Source organism: Epinephelus lanceolatus, chromosome 9 (genome assembly GCF_041903045.1).
Source record: "Epinephelus lanceolatus isolate andai-2023 chromosome 9, ASM4190304v1, whole genome shotgun sequence".
In the NCBI taxonomy this organism is placed as follows: Eukaryota; Metazoa; Chordata; class Actinopteri; order Perciformes; family Serranidae; genus Epinephelus; species Epinephelus lanceolatus.
Window position 1 is genome coordinate 35,025,256 of NC_135742.1, and position 23,854 is coordinate 35,049,109.

At 42.3% G+C, this 23,854-nt stretch overlaps 1 protein-coding gene across 2 annotated transcripts in view; it reads right to left on the minus strand.

The window, feature by feature from the left end:
- Positions 1 to 23,854, minus strand: part of sema4c (sema domain, immunoglobulin domain (Ig), transmembrane domain (TM) and short cytoplasmic domain, (semaphorin) 4C) — a 139,845-nt gene that overhangs the window by 72,072 nt on the left and 43,919 nt on the right. For both annotated transcript variants that reach the window (XM_078170899.1, XM_033620314.2), the window contains exon 3: positions 6,940 to 7,148. In XM_078170899.1, coding sequence (XP_078027025.1) covers positions 6,940 to 7,063 — 124 coding nt within the window. In that variant the 5' untranslated portion in view covers positions 7,064 to 7,148. The remainder of the gene's footprint in view (positions 1 to 6,939; positions 7,149 to 23,854) is intronic.

Below are 23,854 nucleotides of genomic sequence, written 5' to 3' on the forward strand. Positions count from 1 at the left end.
CTGGTGAGTTATATAAAAGTTTACCACCCCATACAGTTGTCATAAACAGGGAAATGAACTATGTTCTGTGTTCTAGCTATTTGGTTGCTAGGGCAATGGCTTAGTCCTTGTTTACTTCCTGTCAGCTACTGCATTGACAAAATTTGTCTTGGGTCATCTGATCACAAGTGGAGAGCACTAAAGACTGATCATTCAAACCACTTGCCAAGGAGTCTGGGATGCATTTGACCACATAGCTTTTGCAGTGCAAATGTATCCTGATGTGTCCCTGACAAGGACAAGCTAGCTTTGCGGGGCTGAGCTACGTTTCGTCAGCAGCTACAGAATTTTTTTTTTGCCTTCATGTTACATAACCTGGAAAGTTATCCATAGAAAATGTCACAATTGCTTTCGTTACACACAACGAAATTCCATGACTTTCAATGATTTTACTAATTCCCTGACTTTTCCAGGCCTGGAAAACAAGATTGTGAAATTCCATGAATTTCCAGGTTTACTATGACCATGGGAACCCTGTCTATAATTTGCCCATTTTACGATGAGTTGAACGAAGTGTTGCATGACCGTTCATTATTTTGCCCTATGGAAGGAGACGTGTTGAATTCTGCTGACAGTGATATCTCCAGCCTTACCGACAGAACCGCTAACATGGCTAGCAAGCAGCTAACAAGAGTGTAAACATAACAACTGTGTGCGGGGCCCTTTGACCTTCAAGCGTAAGTGACGCAGGCAGTAATGAAATTCGTACACAAGTGGTCAGCTGCAGATGCATAAGAGACACAGGTGTGAGGGACGATGTGTCACAGCTGTCCACTTGTGTTCGGATTACCGAAACGCGTGTTAATACCTGGTCTAAACAGGCTCAGTAGGCACAATTTGTGAAATGTTACACTTCACTTTTGTTTTACAGAAAAAAGGATGAAGGAAGACAATAATTTTTAATATGATGTCAATGGTGGCACTGCTGCTACAAGAAGGTGCTTTGGATAAGAGCAGCCTTGGAGTGGCATTTTCATTTGAATCCACATGCCCACTTGCCCACACATCAGCTCTCTCAAAGTCAGTGTGACAACAGAGAGCACTCCAGGTCCTGACATCTGGTCCCGGCTGTTAATCTTCACTGACCAATCAGCGCTGGGTCAGGGGATGAGTGACACTCATAGCAGATAAAAAGCGGTGATGAATCTCCTTCTTCCATTCCTCCCTCCCTCTCCTCCATTTATCCTCCCAGTCACGCACAGCCTCTCTCTGCCTCGCTCTCAACCACTCATTACTGTAATTGGAGGGTTTGGGGAGATACGGCAGAGAGACAGAAAGAAGGAGAAAGAAAGAAAGGTTGAGAGAGAGAGAGAGAGGTTTCTGGAGGTCAGAGGCCCGGCCCTTTTCCACTCTCTCTCTCTGCTCTGCGTTTCTTTCTCTCCCACCATCTCTCATTCTGCCTTTCTTTTTCTAAATCTAGAGGCGTGCATTTGCTTTGGCTTTTCTTTAAAGATGCATGTGCTGCATCAAAGCTGGCTAGATTTTCAAACAACATATCAAGTTTCTAAGGGCTCTATTTCTCCTGCTCCCTTCACTTCCCTCCTTCTTTCCCTCCTCTCATTCTTCCTTCCTTTCTTTGTTTAACCACAGCTGCTGCGTTTTGTCATAGTTTTGGCTTACTGGCCTCTGTCATTGGGCTGGGCTGAGGAGTGTACGTGTGGTTGTTGTGTGTGTGAGTGTGTGTGTGTGTGTGAGTGTATGAACCCGACAGGCGAAAGCCAAAAAGAGAGAGGGAAAGAGAGTGTTCAGGAGAAAAAGGAGTGGGAGGAGACAGCAGTGTTATCAGCTGAAGTATTTTCTGTGTACAATGGAAAAAGGCCAGGTTAAGGGCGTGAAAATAGCTTAAAACAACATAATGGATGCTCCAATCAGCTGTGACCAATTCAGTAAAGAATAAGAGGGAGAAGGACAGAGCAGGTCACTCTCAAAGACAGAGTGAAAAGGGAGAAAGAAAAAAACAAGTTAGGAAGAAGAACTTTTAAGTTTAAAGGAAACGGCTGGAGATATTCTTTATTCTTTTTTACTGTCAACCCAAGAAATCCCAAAAGACCCAAGAAAAGAATGGACAATTAACTGATCCTTTCAGAGCTAGACTTGAATTATATGACTTGGACTCGAGGCTCCAGTTTAGACCCAATTTGACAAACTAAAAAGACTTGCAAATCAAGTGTGACTACACCTTAAAGAAGAGTAATATCATGTTATTGTTCTTACAAAAGTTGAATTCAAAAATAATGGCAAGGTAAAGAAATCTTCCACTATTCAACACACTTAGGGGTGTTACAGCTATGACCTTACTTGGTCTGACCATTACGTTATGGTAGCTGGTCCTGGTTTGTGCACAGACTGAATAAAATAATGGATGTAGCCACAGTGATGTGGACTTCCATTTTGAGGCCTCGAGTCTGGCAAAATGTCCCTTGCCATCATGGATTTGTAGAGCCAAAACTGACCATATTTGTACGAGAGGGCGGGAATAACACAAATGATAGCTGTTAGCTTGATTAGCACAGTGCATTTACAGCAATGGCTAACTGTAATAATGCTACTGCTAATCTTTGCTCGTGAAAAAGAGGCTTAAAACCGTTAAAACAAAATCTACTGACCAGAAATACTGAATATGTGACTCCTTAGAGGGTCTTTCAGTGCAAGCAAATGCTGAACAAGACATTTTAGATGACCACAACATTACCTTTAACCTTCATTAACGGAAAAATACGCTAAAATGGCAACAGCTACGGCTATGCCTAGACTCTATGAATCTGGGGTTATACCATGGTTTCCTTACCTAACCAACATTGTCACAGTGGTACAGACACCACCCACCTGTTGCTCATAGCAGCCCCGCTCTTAATTATGCATAAATTTAAGCTTTATTAACATTTAAACGGTTGAGTCATATAAAATGTCACAGTTGTCAAGAATGTTGAAATCAGCTATAGAGACCAGAACAGTTTTTTGTACCAGGCTGTAAACAAGTTCAGCTCTGCTGTAAAGTTGGGCATTTTAATATGGAAATCTATGGGGGATGACTCACTCTTGGTGACAGTCTCAAGTGGCCATTCAAGGAACTGCAGTTCTTCGCACTTCTGCCAGTGAGTTTCTGCTCATACAGATGTTAGCAAAGACAGATGTTGTGCTATTACTTGACATTACTTAGTCAGTTTGCTGACTATTAAAGTAACACATGAGCTGTAAGTGTAGCCTCATACAGCTGTGTTGTTGTCCAAGAATAATTAAAAGACATCAATAAGCCTCCATGTTCCACTGGTTAACATGTTCCTTCATTACGTTGAACATGAGCATTGTAGTTTCTTTTGGGTTAAACCCAGATACACTGTCCAGGTGCTCCAAATGTGAATTCATCTGCAGCTCAAAATAATCCACAGAAAATGCAATATTTACTCCTGTTTGAGTGACGTTTTGTAAAACTACAGCGCCCGGAAAATTACTTTAGACGTTTTTTTGATGTTGCTGGGTGCCACAGACAAGAAAGGGAAGTTAGAGAGTATTGAAAGAACAACTCATTGTTTTCTTTGGTTTTTTTTGTGGGATTTGATGCCACTGAGAAAACAATGAAATAGCATTAAATATGGATGAGAGGACCTTTAGCAAAAAAGGATGAATGAGATACGTGTACGATATGAAGACAAATACGAAATACAAATCACATAAAAGTACAAATAAATCAAGATACATACGCTTTGCCAGTGATTAGAAAAGAAAAGTATGCAAATTTACAGCCTACATTAGCAGCTCTATGAGGGCCATACATAATATGTGTGCATGAAATGTCTCATTAGGAGCAAACTGTGATGTTTTCCCCCTCCATAAATGTGACATGTGGGCGGGGAGCAATAACAACAGCCTGAAATTCAAAATGTTAAAATGTGACTTTTAAAAAATAAAAGAAGAAAAGAATAAATAGTGAGGACAGATACAGAGAGAGAGAGATGTTGTGTTTCTTCTACAGCAACCTCATGTAAGCCTCTTGTAATTGCTGGGCAGGGATGGTGGTGGTGGTGTTGGTGGGTGGGTGGGGTAAATATTATCTCTTCAACCCATCTCTGCCCCACCATAACCCACCCAACTCTCACACACACATACACACTCACATACACAAACACACACACACTCCTGCGCTGCCCGGAGCTCCAAATCCCTCAGACTGCCAGCCTAAGCAGTACACACACTCACACACACATATAAACAAAGGGGGATTAGATAGACAGACACACACACACTCTCTCTACACAAATAGGTATAAACACACACGCCCTCTGTGCCCCCACATTTTCTCTCACTCTGGTTTTTCATTGCTTGTCTTCTTGTCTCTGCCTTGCAAACTCACACTGCATGCAAACGGCAACACACACAGACACACACACACACACACACAGGTTAATATTGAAGCTATGTGTCTGTGCAGGGAGATGCTTCCATGCAAAATGAAGCACAGGGTGAATGGCCTGCAGTGCGTGTGTGTGTGTGTGTGTGTTTTCCTTTCTCCGTCGTTCCTCTGAAGCTACTTTCTGTCCTTTTAAGGCAGTTAGCGACTGGCCTCCCTCTCCCAGTCTCTCTCTATGTCTCTCCACCTGTCTCTCTCTCTTGCTTTCCTTCCATTATATATATCTCCCCTCTCTCTTGTCGTTTCTCCCCTCCACACCCCCCCCCCACCCCCCCTTTCTGCAGCTTTGTTTTTCCATTTCGTCTCTCTCCTATCTCCTCCTCAGCACCGTGGCAAGAACCCATCCATATAAGTCATTTTACCCAGTATTGAGCCTGAAAATCTCATTTTTCTTTAACCAAGTGGAGAAATCTGTCAGCGGGTAAGATAATCCCACTTGTTTCCAATGCAAATCAATTTACGTCAAGAATCTTTGTATCCTCAAGTGCCACACTCGAATCAAGTATGACAGAAATGGTGCGATCCTCCTTTATCCCGTGTTTCATGACAAGGCTTTTATTTCCAAGACATTCATGACAAAAAAAGTTGAAGCTGCACTCGAAGCAAGGGGAGTTATCTCACCTCTACAGGCAGGTTTTTTCACCAGTTTTTCAGAAAACACTGAAACTGAGATACTTTTTGGTAGTTTTTTTCCCTCTCCTTCCATATAAGAACATGTGTGTGCATCTGTCCCCGTTTGCCCTGTCTGGTGTGTCTTAACCACAAGTGAGTTCTGGCCAAAGTGCAGCAGAGATGTGGGCCACTCTCTGCCAATGCTGGCTTTGCTTTGTCACACTAGAGCATTTTCCCCAGAAAGAATTGACGCCCTATCGACTGTTTCCCCCCATCCTCAGGCCTCAGATCCCACCGCAACACTAGTGATGACTGTAGCATGGAGGGATGAGAGGAAGGCTGTATGGATAAAAAAAAAAGGAGAAGGGGAGGAGAAGGTGGGGATGTGTGATAGCGGCATGAGAAAGCTGTGTTTGAAATATCTCCACACCCCACCGCCACCAAGCGCCATTCTCCTCAAGAGCGGCTGAAATCTGAGCTCTTTGTGAAAACGCCATAAGAGCATTTCGGGTTCATACGATGAGCCGCAGCATACAAAGCACAAAAGGGAAGGGGAGGGATAAAAGGCAAACAGAAAGAGGAGGAAGAGAAGGGAAGGGAGAGATAGATATGGGATGAAAGGTGGAATAGGTGGTACAGAGGTGAGAAAATATAGCTTTTTTCCACATATTTTTTTCCTGTCTTTATAGTATTTCCCTAATCCCCAAGAGAGAGAATGCAGCACTTCCCCTTTGAGGGATTAAAAAAGACTATTTCTCGGCTTGCAACAATCGGCATTGTTCAGTGAAGAAAATCGGGCCTGGCTGCAGAGCAGGGCCAAGATAAAGAGTGCAAATGCAGTTGAGCGCTAGGATTAGACCGATGTATTGTTTTACCGAGGGTCGATTCAGCCCCTTAACAGAAATCAGACAGCATCCACCTCTGATATAATGGAAAATCCTCCCTGATTCTTGTAATGGAATACATTTTTGCAATTACTGGTTTTGTCTCAGATGTCTGACAAGATCATTCCAGGGCCAACTTGGAGGATTCTACCAACAGCTGTCAACCAATAAAATCCGTCTTAAGGTCTGGCCTCAGTGGATTAAGTCGCAGGAAATAAAGTAAATCTGCACAAATGTTTTGTGTCAAGTTCAACTTTGTAAATTTGAACGTTCACTAATAGCAAGTTGTCTTGATAGTACTGATCTTTGAGAGAACAGAGAGCTGCAGATGAGTGTGTTGAGTATAAACTGCTCCACAAACAAGGAATAGTTTGAGACAGTTAGTCACTTAGGAGAAGACAGTGAAATTGTCTGCTCCGAGTAGCAGACGTCAGATTTCACTTATCAAGGGACGACAGTGAAGAAACTTTACAGACAAGACGATGGCAGAGGATTTGGTGTCAAAGCAAAAAGTGAAATTGCCTATTTGGAAATATCTCAAATTTAAACCCAGTGCTAATAGGGAACCTGATAGTGTTAATGAGGTAAAAGAAGTAGGTTGCCATAAAGTTGGAGGTGTGCAGCCAGTCTCCTGCAGGTCTTCATCTAACAGCTCACTGTGAGTGTTCCTTCTTGTTCTATTGCTCCCCGCAATATTTCAAACTGACTGTTGTCTCTGATTTCAAACACATTGCATTTTCTGTGGCTACTTCATAATAAAGGTCAGCTCATGCCAGTTAAATGCTTTTAATGTGAAGGTGCAGCAGCAGTAACTCATTAGGCTACAGCGCTCTAAAGATATTGAGTGTCATGAATGTAAAATGTCCAGGACTGGTTAACACTGGTGCTGTCACAAGTTTATCAACAGGTGGGAAAATTTCCTGGCATCGCACTTTCACTGGAAAATTTCAGTTCTCATTTTGGTCTCACTCCTCTACCAGCTGGTATTACACTCACCCTGGTATCGAACTGTCTTGCGTGGGACGGGGTTCCAGTTGAGACCCAACGACTTCTCCCATCCAACCAGAAACACCAGGAGCAAGACCTTTGTCCCGCCCATGGCTCCCATATCAGCTCCCATTTGTCGAAACTGGCGGTGAGTGATGGATGGAGGGATCAATCAGTTGATCAGAGGGACTCGAGAGAGCAGCCCGACTCCTGGCAGCCTGCCATGAGAAAGAAAAACCAACACATCAGCTGGAAGCAGCAATTCACTTCCTTTATTGGCTTGCTTGTTTATCAGAAACTATTTTCTCAGAACAGTATTTACAACTTCCACATTTTTCACAAAGCCACACAAAGGAGTTCACACATTCAAGCTGCGCTGAAAGATAAATTTCTCACTCTGAAACAACATGTACTGTAAAATTTAACACGGTCATCAAAATCCACAATAGTGTAAAACAGAAATGAGTTATGCAAATCATTAAAACCAACAAGGACATAGCTGTAATCAGTGCCTGTGTGTGTGTGTGTGTGTGTCTGCCAGTAAAAACAAACTAAACATTTTAATGACTTTTGGCCGGGGGGGGTTATGCAGGAAGGTTTTCCCTGTCCCTCCCTCACTCTGAGCGATAATCCAGCTATCGCCACTCAAAAAGCTCAGAAATAGCTTATCGCCGCACTCTTGTCAAGCCAATTCAGCAGCAGTATATTAAACTGGGACTGAGTTATCAAAGTTAATTGGCGCTGGCAATGCATCAAACGCCAATGTGTTGGGAAATGAATGTCGAGGCAAGGACAATCCAATAGCACTGTGTTGTAAATGAATTGGTTTATACCTAATGAACATGTCAAGTGTGCGGCTACAGAGCGGCATTACAGTCCAATAACAGCACAGCATGATTGACTTGTTATGGTGCTGCAGGTGAGACTGATGTACAGGGCGAGGAGAGGAATTTCACATTGAATAGAACTTACATGAATAATGACACACCCTCAAGTTTGTTTTCATGTGCTTGTGAGGACCTGCCAGCCCTTACACTTTTACTGTATGTCATATTGTCGTTTTTGTATGAACTCAGTGACATCAATTAGAGGAATTGTGTTTATTCATAAAACAAGTCACTTGTCACATAACTGTATTCATTTATTTGTATAAGTAAAGTGTTGAACTGGGAAAAGAACTTTATAAATAATATTTTTAATAATGTTGGCCTGCAGCCATCGGTAGATTTGCTGCAGCCACATGTGCTGACAAACTGCAATGATCAGTGATGCCAAGTGGGAGATTACACAGCTAAGAGGGAAATTACACGTTCGATGTGTTCTTCCACAAAACTGCTGGTGGATGGTCATATCTATTTAAAAAAGAAATCAATAGCAACATCCAGAAACCGTCCCCGTAACTGTAGGCCTCAGAAAGCTCCAAACAAACTAGGTTGTACATGTCATTTGACTGCATCTTGAGGCAAAAGTGCCTCAAAGGTGGGGCGATAAAACTCTTCTTGGCGGCATCCCTGATCTCTCTCTTTGCGTTTGGAGACTCAATGCTCTCGAATAAGTATTGCACTGCTGGAAAGATGGTCTTTTCATAAAACTAGGCTGTCTGTGCAGTAGAGAGATGCACATACTCTTGATACTGGTGCTAAATGGCCCGGGAAAGCAGAGAAAAAGGACTGTGACATTTGTTGTTACTCAAGGAGAAAACCTATAACTACCAGAAAGCACTGCTACCAATATACACTCCTGGTGGTGGGTGACATAATGTCAACTTGTTCATGTGACACAATGGTGGCTGATAAGCAACAAACGATCTCGAATTACAGTTAAACAGCAAGCTAAAACATGTTTCTGAAAACATATGAGGTGAAATATAGGCGACACTGTAACAGAATCTTAGTTTATAGCTGATGAGCGCTGCTTAGTTTTACTGTTTGTGCTCAGTTTTTTGGGCCACCATTTTCACTGTGCAGGAAACAGTATAACAGTTACTAACAGTTAGCCCTGTCTCTGTGTGTTTGCAGACGGGTGGACTCACAACTTCACCAGCACAGAGCTCACACTTTTGCAGCAACTACAACCCATGCCGTGATGCCACCAAAGTGTTTCAAAGTACGTCTACGCTACACGACACTCCATTCACATTGTAGTTTTCAAATGGAGTACTCAAGTGGCACTGTTATCACTCTAAGGGCACTGGTATTGGTACTGGTATAGCAATTTTTTGAACGATACTAATCGACAAAGTATTGTGTCCACATATTTTACATAGGGACCTATTTTGTCTTGTTAGAAAGTAGTTCCAATCTGATTTTCCTGCATGTGACACTGTCTGTGAAGAGATGACACTGTTACATTTAAATGTCATTTTTAAATGCTGCGAGTACCACAAGCAAAGTTTTCTTCACTTTTATATGCCATATTTAAATGGCAGCACAAATCTTAGAGATGTCAAAACCCCACCACAGAAAACCCAAACTATCTGCATGGCTAGATACCACTGGGAGTGGTAAAGCAAAAAAAGATGTGATTTTTGCAAAGTAATTTAGGGGAGCTGACCCTTTAATTTAGATTTAAAAGTAACCTATAATAAACCCACTGCATCTCCAACTCACTGACCACAATCTAAACCAAGTCTAATTACACTAACCTTAATACTAAACCAATTACTGAACTTTAACCTTACCACAGAGGCTGTAAGAAATGATGGATCTCTCTTAATGTTTGCGTTCTTATGAGGACCAAATATCCTCATAAGAATTGAAACACAAAGGCACACACATGCACAAATGCACATACACCATCTGTAAGCTTTCCCCTCTGCACCTGCTGTTGCGTATCATCAAGTGAAATGGCGCCTTTGAAATGGCGCATGCTCATTGGTGAAGGGAATCCATTGACTTTTAAGCAGGCACAAAATGTCAAACTATATTTACTTTAACCCAGCACAAAGACAGAAAGTACCTCTGTACTTGTAGTGCATTTTATGTCTCCCGCCCCCTCTCCCTCATCTGTTCCTACATGTGAATATTAAATTCCAGTGCTGGCAAAAAAAAACAACATTTGGCCTATTTGGTGGATTGGCAGGGGAGGTAATTGAGATTTGGAGATGTGTGTGTGTGTTTGTGTGCCCACGTCCAACCAGTGTGACTGTTATTGATTACACTTTTGAGGGGAAAATAAGAAGAGGCTGAAAGTAGAAAAAAAAAAATCAAACACCCCTCCAACACTCCCTCGCCACCCTTCAGCGTCAGATCAGATCATAGCGACGTGCTGTTAAATGAGCGTGCTTAAACGCTGGGTTTGGGTGTCTCCAAGCTTTGCGGTGCAGACTACCAGCTTTATTGGATCGATGCTGGAGGCCTTGCTGGCCAAACGCTTGAGTGAGCCGAGATTGAGATTGAGATTGAGAGGTGGAGATGGAGGGGTGACGAAGGGAAAGAAGGGATAAAGGGTTGAAAGAATGACAGAATTGGAGGGAGAGTTACAGAGAAAGAAAAAACATCAGGAGACATTACAGAGGCTTATAGTTTTTCTTTTTTTTCTCTCTCCTTCAACATCCATCCTTCCATTTCTTTGCTGAGAGGTAACCAAGTGAAGTGGGCATCCTGAAGGCCGGATTAAGTGAAGAGGCAGCGTGTAAACACAACAGGGGAAGATGAGGAGGAAGGGGATAGTGAAGGAGCGGATACAAGCTTCTGCTGCCTCTTTCTGCTTTTTCTTTCATCCTGTTTCCTCTCTTTTCTCTCTGATATAATAATATTGCCAAAGAGTTACACTAAATGTTGATCTTCAAATCCAGCACTGTACATACAGAAAGGCGAAACTCAAGGGTCTGCTACAACCTGCAAGGCGAGGGTCACATGACAATGGGCTACTTTTCTCTAGACATGTTGGCTCAGTTGCATCATAAAGCCATCATAATAGTTGAAATAAGGAGTTAAAAGAAGTTGACATGCTGGTAGCACCACAACAACACCAGACTGACATATCATAGGGTATCAGATTGTATTCTAATCGCAAGGATTGCTTCGATATAAATTACATTCCAGTTTCTGTGATACTGTTGTATTATTAAAAAAGTTTCTTTAATGTGTCTGTCACTTAATAAAAGACCAACTCTGATTAGAATATCTGGCCGGAGGAATATTAGATGATGAACAAAGAACAGCGCCATGCCATTGTAATAAAACCACAAATATAATTCTTAGACTGAAATATGTCAGTTGTCAAAAACGGTGGTTTCAAACCTCTTCCCTTAACAGACCCCATTTTCTATTATTAAGTAAACTGACAATCCCTCACTAAGTGACATAATTTCAGAATATTTTCTAATAGAAACTCTCTGCATTTTGTTTTAAGGGTTAGGGTTAGTTTTTTTAAACAATCATACATGACTTAATGGGCTTCTTTTTTGACAAATTCTGTGTTTTTTTTCTCTCCCTGACACTTTTTCTTCAGTTCTTCGGTTAATTGTGTACTTTCCCTGATGCGGGATGAGGCTGTTTAGCATAGAGTAACAGCTCTGTGAATCTAGCTTGTAATCAGGTCTTCACCGTGCGCTTATCCTATGAGATTTTGTGAGAAGTTTATATCTTGAAAAATAATCTAAACTTAAAATAATGTCCTTTTTTTAAAACTCACAAAAATGAACGAAATGCCACGACATAAGCCTACTATACATACTCTACTCTACTCTCTTACACAAAGCCTTGCGACCCCTTGTGAAGCTTTGGCGACCCCAGGGGGGGTCAGTAAACTGTAATAAAATATATCATAATAAAACCATTGTCAAATCCTCTGCCAGCGTGGTCTTTAGGAAGTACACAGATTATGAGCAAATCACTATTTGCTTTGTAAAGTTATCGTGGAGTTATCAAGTTTGCTACTGTGGTAGACGGTTCGCTTGCCTGTGCATAATAGTGCATGTGAGTCCCTCTGTGTGTAACCCACTGGCTAGCTACAGTAACTGCTGCTGCTCTGCAAAGCATTCATATGGCAGGTACATCTGATATTGGGACAGCTTTGTTGCAGAATCCAGTGCCCACCCTCCGGTTCCCCCCCAGGTTAATGCCATTAGCTCCGTCAGGACCGTTTCAATTGTTAGCTTTGTTCGTACTGTTAGCGTTGTGAGCTGCTAGGCGTCAACTCAGCCACCTCCATGTTGAGAGCCCTGTGCAGACAACCTGAAACAGACCATGAATCATAGATAATTCACTGACTGTCACAGAGAGCTCTTTTAAGGTGAAAGTGGTAATACTGCACTACAATAAAAAGAAGTGCTCATGCATTCAAAATTATTCTCAGAACTGTACAAACTATTTAAAAACCTGCAAAGGCATAGTCTTCACTTCAGTGTGATTGATTTAGCTGCTTTAATAGCATGTAGCAGAGGGATTCCATACAGTGCCAATCTAGGAAATTAAGCCGTTCACCACAGAGCAATAACAATCACCTAAGAACTGATTAGCTAGCTGCAGTATTGTTTTCTATTCAGTGTTGTTGACTACTTCTCTTCACTTGTCACCTCTGCGCTGCTAAAATTGCACACTGAATCTGCATGCCACATCTGTGGGGAACTTTATCCATGCCGGGGGAGATGGCTGAAGTCGAAACTGTGATGTATTTTTCTGTTTCGTTCTATCAAACCGACGCTTATGATCCCTCGTTGTGTCGTAAGAAGCGAGATTCAGCCTCGCTCTCCCCTGATGACCAAATTAACTCACTTGCTCAGTCTCTCACCACGGCCTCTTTAAGGTCCTGCGGTGTCACATAACTCTGCAGGCGGTATCAAATCATCTTTTAGCTGCTGGTGTTGTTGTTGAGCCTGGTTTAGCTAATGAGCTGAGACACGGCAGCCTAATAATATCAGTCAGCACTCCACAATGGAGAGCTCATTAAAACATACAGAGAAATAGGCCACATGTTCTGATTAGCTTGCTGAGCTCCTGTGTGTCTTTTGGCTGTGCCTGCCGATTTGTGTCATTGTATGCGCACATGTGTGGGTGTTTCTTGCGTTAATGTGTGCTTGTGTGTGCTTTTTGTCAAAGTGTACTGGGAGGTAAGATGAGTCCCTGTAGGGAGAAGCAAGCCGGGGTCGTTTCTTCGAAGTGAGCGGATGTTGGAGGGGGGGAGGAAGAGAAGAACATTTTCAACCCCCATCTGTCTGTCCTCTTTTCCTCATCGCTCTATGTCTCTGTTTTCCGTTGTCCTCTTCCTGCCCTTCATTTTCCCCACCTCTCCTTTCCTGGCAGCCTTTTCCTACCCTTCCTCATATATTACGACACACACGCACGCACGCACACACACACACACACACACACACACACACTGGTGCAGTCCCAGCTGATTTCTAGTCCTTCCAGGCATTGTTTGACTTTTAACCCCGACCTCTGACCCCTTTGTGGGTTAGAGAGCCAGGGCACATCACCCACCGCCCTCCACTCCGACTTTCACACTGAAACAGACTTAATGTCCATTAACCCGTAACTGCACCTACACACACACACACACACACACACACACACACACACACACACAGTATGGACGGATGGACTAAAGGACTGCTCCCACCCTTCATCTCCCCTCTCGCTTCCCTGCAAAACAAACACAGCGGCTACCGTCAGCTCTCTTCCTTCCTTCCTTCCTTCCTGAAAACCCACCCCTCCCCTTTCCCTCCACCTTTTATTGCTCTGGGAGCATTAAAAAAGAAACAAACAAAAAAAAGCACACAAATACACGAGTGTGAACTCACACGCACACAAAAGCTGTTCATCTAAATAGAACAAACTGGATCAAACGATTTCACAGCTCGTGGACGGAGGGATGCGAGCGGCTGCAGGACTTTTATGCTGCGTTTCCCTTACTTTGAAATCATCATAGTGGGAGGTTGGAGCAGCGCATAAATGGTTGGACATGTATGGGTTTCTGAGGCTGCCGATAACCGATTGTAAACATGGGATTATTTGAAAAAAGCAAAAAAAAAAGGACTATCCCGACAAACCTTTTAAGATGAAAGCCTCTGAAGCAGCAACAAGAGCATCATGGGACATTAAAACTCAGTATTACGCCCAAGGCAACTTGAATAAATTCAACTCTAGAAGGGATTATGACATAAAATGCGTAGTAGTTATTACGAGTAAAATGTAACATTTCTGAACAACTATTGGATGGACTGCCATGAAATTTAGCACAGATATTGATGTCCCCCTCAGGATGTGATTGTAGAAGTTTTGGGGATCCCTATCAGATCTGCAGTCAACCAAAGAAAATCTTTGTTGATGAAATTCTACCTACTCTTCAAACAGCCAATTGGTCAATAGGGGGGGAAACAAATCTGCACTTTATCTCTGGATTAACTAAATTGGCCACAGTGCACTGAGTGCACTTTACTTGGTAGTGTTGTAACCACCATAAAGACTATATAAAGATGAACAACATAAAAATGCCTCAAAAATGAAGCCAGTACATCTTCACTGACCCCTAATGGCTGCAGTATAGTTCATAAACCCTGCCCCCGCCATGTTAGCGGACAGAACATCGGCCAAACTAAAACCTCAAAGTACATGTCAAATATATTTGTTCCAAAGATAGTTTCTGTCATCTAGGGTAGTTCTTATCACACTGATGTGTGTTCAAGTGTTTGTTTTTCTTATAAGTTTGGAAATAATTAGTTATTTGTGGTATAAAAAGGGGATTTGGGGACATAACTGACAGCGTTAATGGTGCTGCTCGCGATTGGTAGGATGGGTGTATGGGCGGGAACTTCATACCACAGAGATCATTACTGGGAAGATTCTGTCTCCAAATGATGTCACCAGTGCAAGATGGCAGCGGCCGTATCTGGGATATGCTTCAGTTATGTACAAAAGGAGAAAGTGGAGACATGTCAGCCATCTTTATAGACAGTCTAAGGTCGACCAAAGTGTTTTTTTGTTTCCTGAGGCCAGTGTTGCAATGGGACGTGGGAGCGCTGCGTATTTACACTGTATTACCATCACCATCAATTTTTACACAGCCGCCTAATCACAGCGGAGAGGGGGCTGGACAAATACCATAAAGCCCAACAATCACATCATGTACGAATGCTAAGCAACAACAGATGAGAAGATTCATGGAGGATAAATGAATACTGCTAGGGTCTGTACTCTCTCCTGATGTGCTTCAGTCTTCCCTTCATCTGTGCCAACATTTTACTTCCCCACATATTGTGTATCATAACAACCAGACCCAATCACAGCTTCTAAGCTAAAAAACGCTGCACCTCCAAAGCACTCTTGCACTCCCAGCTGAGCACCTGCTGTTTTCTGCTGAGAAAAAAAAAACCCTTGAATGAAAGTAACACCACTGATTGTCTGACAAATTAAAATTAGTTTGGAGAACATATCGACCAACCGACCAGAAAGTGTCAGCCATATACTTAACATATCAGGTCAAAGTTTTAGTTTGTCCAGTGTTTTGGTTTATGACCAGATACCTGTAAACTAATGACACTCCCAACAGCCTCATCTATCATCTGTGTTCAGTGCTAATTCACATACCATCATACAGGCAGTGGATGTCACTTAAAAAAGTGGGTCCTGCTGGAGGAACAGTTTAATTGGTGGCAGGGTTCAGCTTTTTAAACTTAGCTTTCAGAGAGAGCTCTTACAGATAAATTGTTCAAAAAGTGATATTTTTCCACACAGAAGGCTTCATTGCCAAATGATAATAATTTGTAACCCAAGTTCTGCTAGTATTCTGGTGGTTCAAAATGTTATCTGAGAGTTTGTGAACCCAACCAGACAGCCTTGGAAGAAGATGTATCGTATGATAATTTCACCAATTTAGATGATTTTATGCAGCTGAAACGTTTTGATCAGAGATCAGAGATCAGCACTTAAAAACAAGGAGGTCCCTCAAAAACAGTGTTGGTGATTTGAATCCGAGCTCACGCTGCATGTCGCGGTGTGTGACAGCTTCAGTTAAATGCCTGGCATATAAATGTAAAAATATACAATGGCTCCGCTTGTGGCGACGCATCAAAGAAAAGATTTCAAGGGTTCTGGGTTCAAGTCCAGAGCAAAATGGCTATGAAATCAGAGTGAAAAAAATATCATGTTACAGTGCTCCCTGCAAAATTGATGACTGGTGGGATGTGAAGTGAGGGTGAGGGAAGTAAGGGAAGTCAACAAGGACTTCAGCATTTTTTTTCTTTTTGCTATGTCTTCTCACTTATTCATATGGTGTTGCAGAGCCGGGCGTGCAACAAGGCTGGAGGAAAAAGCCACAACTCTACTTTGCACTGAGAAGCTTTTTTTCCCATATACAGTGACAAGAAAGATGAAGACCACAGAGCTTTTGTTCAGAGTGTGGAGCTAATGGAGCAGACATAGACACTCCACTGACAGTGAAACACGCGCCCACCCACACCATACTCAGCATCTGAAAGCCTTTGTACAAAGACACAGGTGGACACTTAAAGAATGTAGAGCGTGTGTTTTTGTGTATGAGAGTCTGGATGGTTTGAATCTTTTTTTAAAGCAATATCAAGCACGAGTGAGTCTGCATCTAAGTGATTAACTAGCATATCTGTGGATATAGGTGTGAAGAAATGGGCATGTTGTGTATTTAAGTTGACCAGCTCGCATTAAAGAGCTGTGTGTTTATGGCTGTGTGTGTGGGTGATGTGCTGGCAGATTACGCAGTGTATTTGTGTTGCGCTGGCACAGATGAAAGACTGACAATCAAAGGGTCTTGATCAGCTGCATGCAGCATGTGAGTGTGTGTATGAATGTAGAAGATGAATGCCAAACAGTGTGTGATCGTGCCTGCAGCGGCGTCCTTCTAAAACGTCCAACACGATGTTAACATCTTCTAAGAAGTGTTTGAAATCCCCCTTTAAAAACTGCCGCCATCAATATGTGAGCCACCCATCAAATTACATGCACCTGAGCACATGATTTCCCTTATTTGCACACAATTAATGATTTGCTAACCAGCGGCGGGGCATCAAGCTATTCGACTGCTTCAAGTTAATGTCATTGACTTTCCTTTCACATGGTGATTGGAATTCACCTCCCATCCTAATTATCTCAAACTGGAGCGGAACTGAGCACCGCATTTGACTTTAAACAACCTATTTCCACTTGATGGAAATGTCAGAAAAATTAAAAAAAAATTAAATGAAATAAAAAAACTCCCATGAGAGTTTGCAGTGTAACGTCTTTGCCTCCCTCACTGCTGCCTCACACCAGCACCCCGCTCTTTCATGTCTCTCTCCTGGGAGATTCTGCAGGCCTTCAAATCTCCATCTTCTCTCCTTTCATCCCCACTGTAGCTCATGCTTGCTCGCCCACAACACCCCCCTATCCCGTCTTGTCCATGTCATGGTTGGCTGGTCAGGCGTGGTCGGCTTATAATTCTTTGATCGGTGCTCTGATCTCTTCCATCAGTGCCAGGGGCTCCAGCTGATTACAGATGAAATGGATCTGATTTGGACTCTGACTGCAGGCCAAACACCTGCTCGGACCCGAGGAAGTGATAGAAGAGGAGGTGCAGGTGAGATGAAACCAGAGAGACTGATGTCCAGCTAATCGAATGGCGAGACCATCTGTGCCTTTGGTCTGTGGCAGCAAACGCACGCCTGATGGAGGCAGATCTTACTCCGAACATTTGCGGAGTGGGCATGGTATGGCGGTATTTCACAACTACTGAACTCTCAGTGGCGAGTTCACAAATAATGGATTGTGGCTGTTGACGGCAACATGAATTGTGCATTACTTGCAGCGGCTATCTTCCCTGTCTCTAGGTCCGAGTCAAAAAAGATAATGCACTAATGATATCAGAGTGCAAACACCCCCCACTAAGTGCAATTTGCCTCTTTCTGATTGCAATTATTCATGAGGCAAAGTATATATGTTTCCTTTGTGCCAAGAACAAAGTAGGAAGAACAATGGCGGAGAGAAAAGAAAATTATATTTTCAGACTGTGAGCTACAGATCCTGACCGAGGAGATGCAGAGGCATTTCTCAAAACTTCAGGCAAGGAAATTAAACATGACAAAGAGTAACCTTATTTGGCATTTAATATTTTAGTCTCAATGCACTTCACCATCCATGCAATGAAGATGCTAATAAATTTTATGTAACTGAGTGTGACTATTAGCGCAGATCTTTGTGACTTGGAATGTTTTTGCATCGAGGCTCATTAGCATAGAAAGAGGTCAATTTTGAGCCAAACATATGATTGAACTGTTAAAGCAAGGAATCTCTGTCTTTCTGTGTGTCCTTTGCATTTTGAGAACCAGCCATCAAACCCACTTCAAACTTGGCTGGTGTGTTGCCGGGGACCCGAGGATGTGCATTGTCAAATTTAGTGCAATTAGGATACACAACACATTTAATATTAATAACTCTGTGCAGCAGTGGGGCCGGTGCTTCAGGGCTCTGTGGAGAGCACTCTCACTATGTGTATTTCACTGTCTCTGACCTTGAGTAGTTGCAATCTTTGGTGAATTTTTTGCCATTCTAACATACAACCAGGATTGAAAGGAGGCCGGTACAGTCAGGTACTCTGTACCACTAAAAGATTCAGTGCCTGTGCAATACCAGGAAGAGGGGACATCAACTGCCTGCCTAAAGCAGTTCATTAAAGTTACAAAGATATTCACAGATTCAAACGTCCCGGATCAATAACTCAAGGTTGTTGAAACACAAAACAGCGCCTCTTTCCAACCAAGACAGCGAGCTGCATTTCATCAAAACGGGCTGTCCCCTAACTGGACACGTAACATTGTTCTCTGTGTGCAGCCGGCTGTGAGACAAGTGCGCAGGGACTGTGTACCGAAAAGAGATACTACAAAAATATCTAATAACTTCCCTCGATCATGAAAAGTAGTGTCGCCAACATCACTTCACATATCAATGGTCTCCTGTTGGTTATACCACTATACTTAGATTGGAAAAAATGGGTTTTGCACAATTTGGGGTATTTTTTTTTTTATTGGGAGAAATATTCAATAAGCATCTCTAAAATTACTTCACACAGCAATGATCTCCTGTTTGGTATGCTACAACACTTACTTAGAAAAAAAAGTGATTTTGCATAATTAGGGGGATATTTTAATTGGAAACAATATCAGAAAAATGTATTCTTATACAGTGCAGTGTTGCTAATTATCAACTAACTTCAATCGCACAAAATTATTTTTTGGATGTATTTTTTAGGGGCAGATTTAGTGATTTAGGAGCCACAGGCAAACACCGTCTTGCTTTACTGTTGGTACAGGCAGAGGTAAAGCAAGTACTCAAAACTGGTTAATTTCTGAAGTAAAACTATTTCTATTACTATATTACTATTTACTTAACATCTGTCCAAGGTGGAGCTTTCAGTTCTATTATAATGCTGGATAGTTTTGCAAATAATAATGCATCATATTTTAATTACAAGATTTTGTGAGTTAAATCTGAATCTGCGGTGTAACCAATTACATGTTTCTGTCAGATCAGGAAGGAGTACACAGTAAGTAAGTAGTATGCCACTGAGTTGCATATTTTTAAGTGCTTTGGGAGCCTTTTGTTTGTTATTTCAAAGTACAATGAGTAAGACCAGCAACACAGCTCAATATTTTTCATATCTACTGTAAACATCATAACAAATCTACAACTGTTTGGGACCCAGGTGTATTACTCAGAACCCAAAGAAGCACAGTGTTGAGTATTAAGTTGTATCTATGAGCACCTCTCGAGAAAGCTGCAAGCACCAACATCCCAGGCCAAACAATCAGCAGCCAGAATAGACATGCTTTGAATGGGCACTGCACTAGTACTACCTACTTCAAATTTGTGCAAACAGCACAGGAGAACTGAGACACCATTTGCTTGGAAGTGCAGTTAGTGCTGCATTTCCCCCTTTGAGGGTGCTTTGAGAATTACACCGTTTCTTTTTAATTGTTTTGGTGTAGGATCAGTGGCCACAGATGTCGTGAAATCCTTTTGTGAATTCACCCCTCAGTACAAAGCTTCAGCAATAGTTGATCCCCAATTTGACAACCTGACTATTTTTGATGCAGAAACCAGGGGGCAGTGTTTTCAATGCTGACATAGTTTTTATTGCTGACAATATTCCCAGGATGAAATGACAACCAAAGAGAGCTAAAGCTACACCACTGAATATTTTATATCAATGATGGATCAAATGGCTACATGTAATTTGAAAAACAGCCTCTCGTAGTAATGAATTCACAGGGAATCATCACAGACTCTGCAATTCCCTTTGGTTTCAGTGTTTTAGCATGTTTATTTTTACGGCCACATCTTTAATGTTTTATGATTGCGTTCAGCATCACCACTCTAATCAACCTCATTGCCAGCCACAGCACTCAGCGGAGGAAAAAGCTCTAAAAACCCCACTCTACTCTGACTACCCTACACCAAACAACAGGCAGAGAAAGTTAGCGAGTAGCTGGTGAACACAGTGGAGCATCTAGCAGCTAAAGAGCTGGAGGAGACCAAAACAGAGCTAAGATGAATTAACACTAACATTCATCAGGCGGACACAAACGCAATTCCAAATTAATGCTTTTTTTATCTCTCAGTTTAATGCTTATGTTGCTTTGCATCTGCTGGGTATACAAAAAGGCAAATGTTTGCTATCCAGACAGCCTTATCAACAATATCTGAGGAGTATCTGACTGAGTCTATAAAATCCCTTTGCAGCCATCATTATCTGCCCCAAGCTGAAAACCAACCCTAAAGAAATTCACTAGTTTGAGTCTGAGTGGAGAGTTTCTCTCTCTTCACAGATGCTTCTAATCACTGGTTTTCAACCCTGTGCCCAGAAGGTCCATGGTTTTAATTCCAGCCAATCACTACAGCTGCTTATTTCACTCAGTGTATCAGCCTCTGGTAAAAGAAAGTGCTAATCAGTAAAATGAGCTGATCTGGTTGTGTGCTATTTGTAGAACTCTTGTTTCTGAAACTTTCCACCCCAGTTTTCAGTTTAGAATATGATTTAAAAACCTGTAGCATGCTATAGTGTTGCATTTATCTTAATAAATGCAACAATGAAATAAAAACAACGGAAACAAATGAAGTTCTGTCACCAGAATGAAGAATGGGCGATGTAAATTGGCTAAATAACAGACTGGGGTTGGCACATTTATTCAACCAAGATGACAAATGTTGAGTCATGTTAACCATTTGTAGCTTCCTTGTTGACTCAAATGATGTTGACAAGGTAGATATGTCCAGTGGGACTCCCAGACATGTATCTGAGGGTCAGTCGGATAGAGCCACTAAAAATCTTAGCACAATAAAACCAAAAGCCATAACTGAATTTTGGGAAATTTATTATGCTGTTGAAGTGTATTGGCTAGTTGACAACTATGTCAATATGTAAAGTTAAGGAATTGCTTGCAAATATTCTCTGGTTTCTTATTTTACAGCTTATATTACTAATTACCTGATGTCCATAGAGTCATACTGGTGCAGTTAACACTTTGAGTTCCAGAACAATCCTGTTTTAATGTGTCATATACCTACATATGTTAGGTGATTCATTGTTCTTCCAATAGGCTGGTTGTCCTTTTCCTTAAAAAGACAAATATACAGCTTTAATTTGAAAGAGTTCAGTGATTGTAAGGAACAAAACAACTGGGAACAAACCTTTTCAAGCTAAGGGGAGATCCATGGGTACCCATAGAACCTATTTTCATTCAGACACGTTGAGGTGAGAGTTCAAGGAACCCCTTTGAAAATGGCCATGCCAGTTGTTACCTCGCCAGAATTTAGCCTAACTTTGGAGGATTATTGAGCACCTTTCCCAACAAGGCATGCCAACATGGTTGGTATCAATGGATGCCTCAGGTTGTCTAGTTTCACAAGTTACCACTACCTTGGTGCTAGCGTAAAAATGAGCATGCCACTTCTACAGACAGTAAAGTCAACCTCCAATTGTAGTCATGGGAGGGCAAGGGAAATGGGGTAGAGGCGTGGTGATGGGTGGGCAGCAATTGTATCGGGGACCCCCCATGGGGACACCACTCGACAATCACTACTGACAGTGCAGTAAAATAACCTCCAAACAGTGAACTATTAACATGAACATGAAAATGGCAATTCAGTCTGATTACCAAGCTAATTTACTTTGTATTTGTCAGAATTAATTTTAAGTCCATCTTGGTCCTAGACTGGATTTTGGGCTAATTGGTTTGCTGAATGTCTAATAGTTGTAGCTATTCTCAGTGTAATTATAAGGGATACACACTATTAAAAAATGCATCCATTATGTCAGTAAGAGATTCATTATCTAGTAGCTACATTAACCAGATTTCTCTTAATCCTTTAATCTGATTGTGGAAACCAGGTTTTCGTGTACTTGAAATGTAAGAAACAAGATTATCTCAGAAAGCCAACATTAACCAGGTTATGTATGTGAGAGCAGACACGCTGTCTGTGTTTTCCTCTCTCTCACTCTTTCCATGCCTCTCTCTCCCTTCTCTCTCTCTGGTCGACCTTGTGCTGTCAGCCCAGCATATGTTGTGTCTGATGTGCGCACATGAGTGCAGTGAGAAATGGAGAAAGCCACGTGCACTCTGCCCTGCCTCGACCTGCCTGCCCCCGTGTGCAGGCCTTAGGGATGCTGGGATAACGCTCTGACCTTTCATCAATGCCCATATACTGTGCGTGTGCGATACTTCATGATCACCATGTAGTCACAGGTCAATCAGCATGGCTTAGGGTGACACACACACACGCACACACATGAGCACACATTCATTCAGACCAAAACTGTTTTGGTGAACATTTACAAGCTGAATATAATTTCTGCACATATACAATACATGCATACACAATTTACACAAGAACATACATAAAAAGGATGCTTCATCATGTGTCATATGCACACCGGCACATACACATCTTCCATCTCACCCCTTACATATGCTGCAACCTGCTCCTCACACACCAGCACACTAATCAAATCACTCTAGCAAATATGCTCTTTTCTCCCGCTGGCCAGATCCAGACAAACAAAAAAGCTGACAAACTTTCTCTGTTGTATTTCAAAGCTCATTAAAAAGCATTCACCGCTGTACGATTTAGCGCTGTAATCAGCTCTGAATAATAGAAATGGTCGTATTGACGCCTGCGGGCACCCGACGTACTGTCTCATTTCGGAACAACAACCGCCGGGCGTGTGAATGCAAAACACCACGACACACACACACACACGCCCACGCACACACACTATCTCCCTCTCGCTCTGGTTTCACTCTCTAGCTGCCAGTCTCTGGAACAATCACAGTGTATTCTGGCTTGGGGAGACCGCCTACTATGCTCCTTGGGGGGCTAATTGTCCGGTAGCGCTCTTTCGCTTTCCCTCCCACTCTCTCTGTCCTCTCCCCTCTCCTCAGCTCCGCTCTTTGAGCTTTTCTTTCGGGAAGAGTTCAGGAGTTCACGCTGAGCCCAGAGCCCTGGATCCCAGTGAGGTGCCACGGGGCAGAAAGGTTACACCTAGCTGGAGTCCTATAGAAACAGCCCACACACCTCAGTGGTAAGCAGGTGGGAAGGGAGGGTAACACTGACAGAGAGATGAACAGAATGACAACTGAGAGAAGAAAAACATCGCTGAACTAAGGAGACATGACCAACTGGTTAGAGCGACTTTGTGGGCTGAAGCTTTTGTGGTAAAGTTTCTTATTCAGGCACATGAAGTAGCCTTTTATTATACTTATCTAGTTTTGCACCGTGGAAAGGTGTAAACTAGAAACTAGAGACTCCAGGGAGCCATGCAGTAGCTGGAAAGTGTTTAACAGTCACATGTTCCATATGCTGTCCAAACATATATGGTCACAACCTATCTATAACACTATAGGTCCATATAAACAACACTGAGGCCTTGTCCACACGTACAAAGTTGTTTTTTTGGTTTGTTTCCCAAACATGTA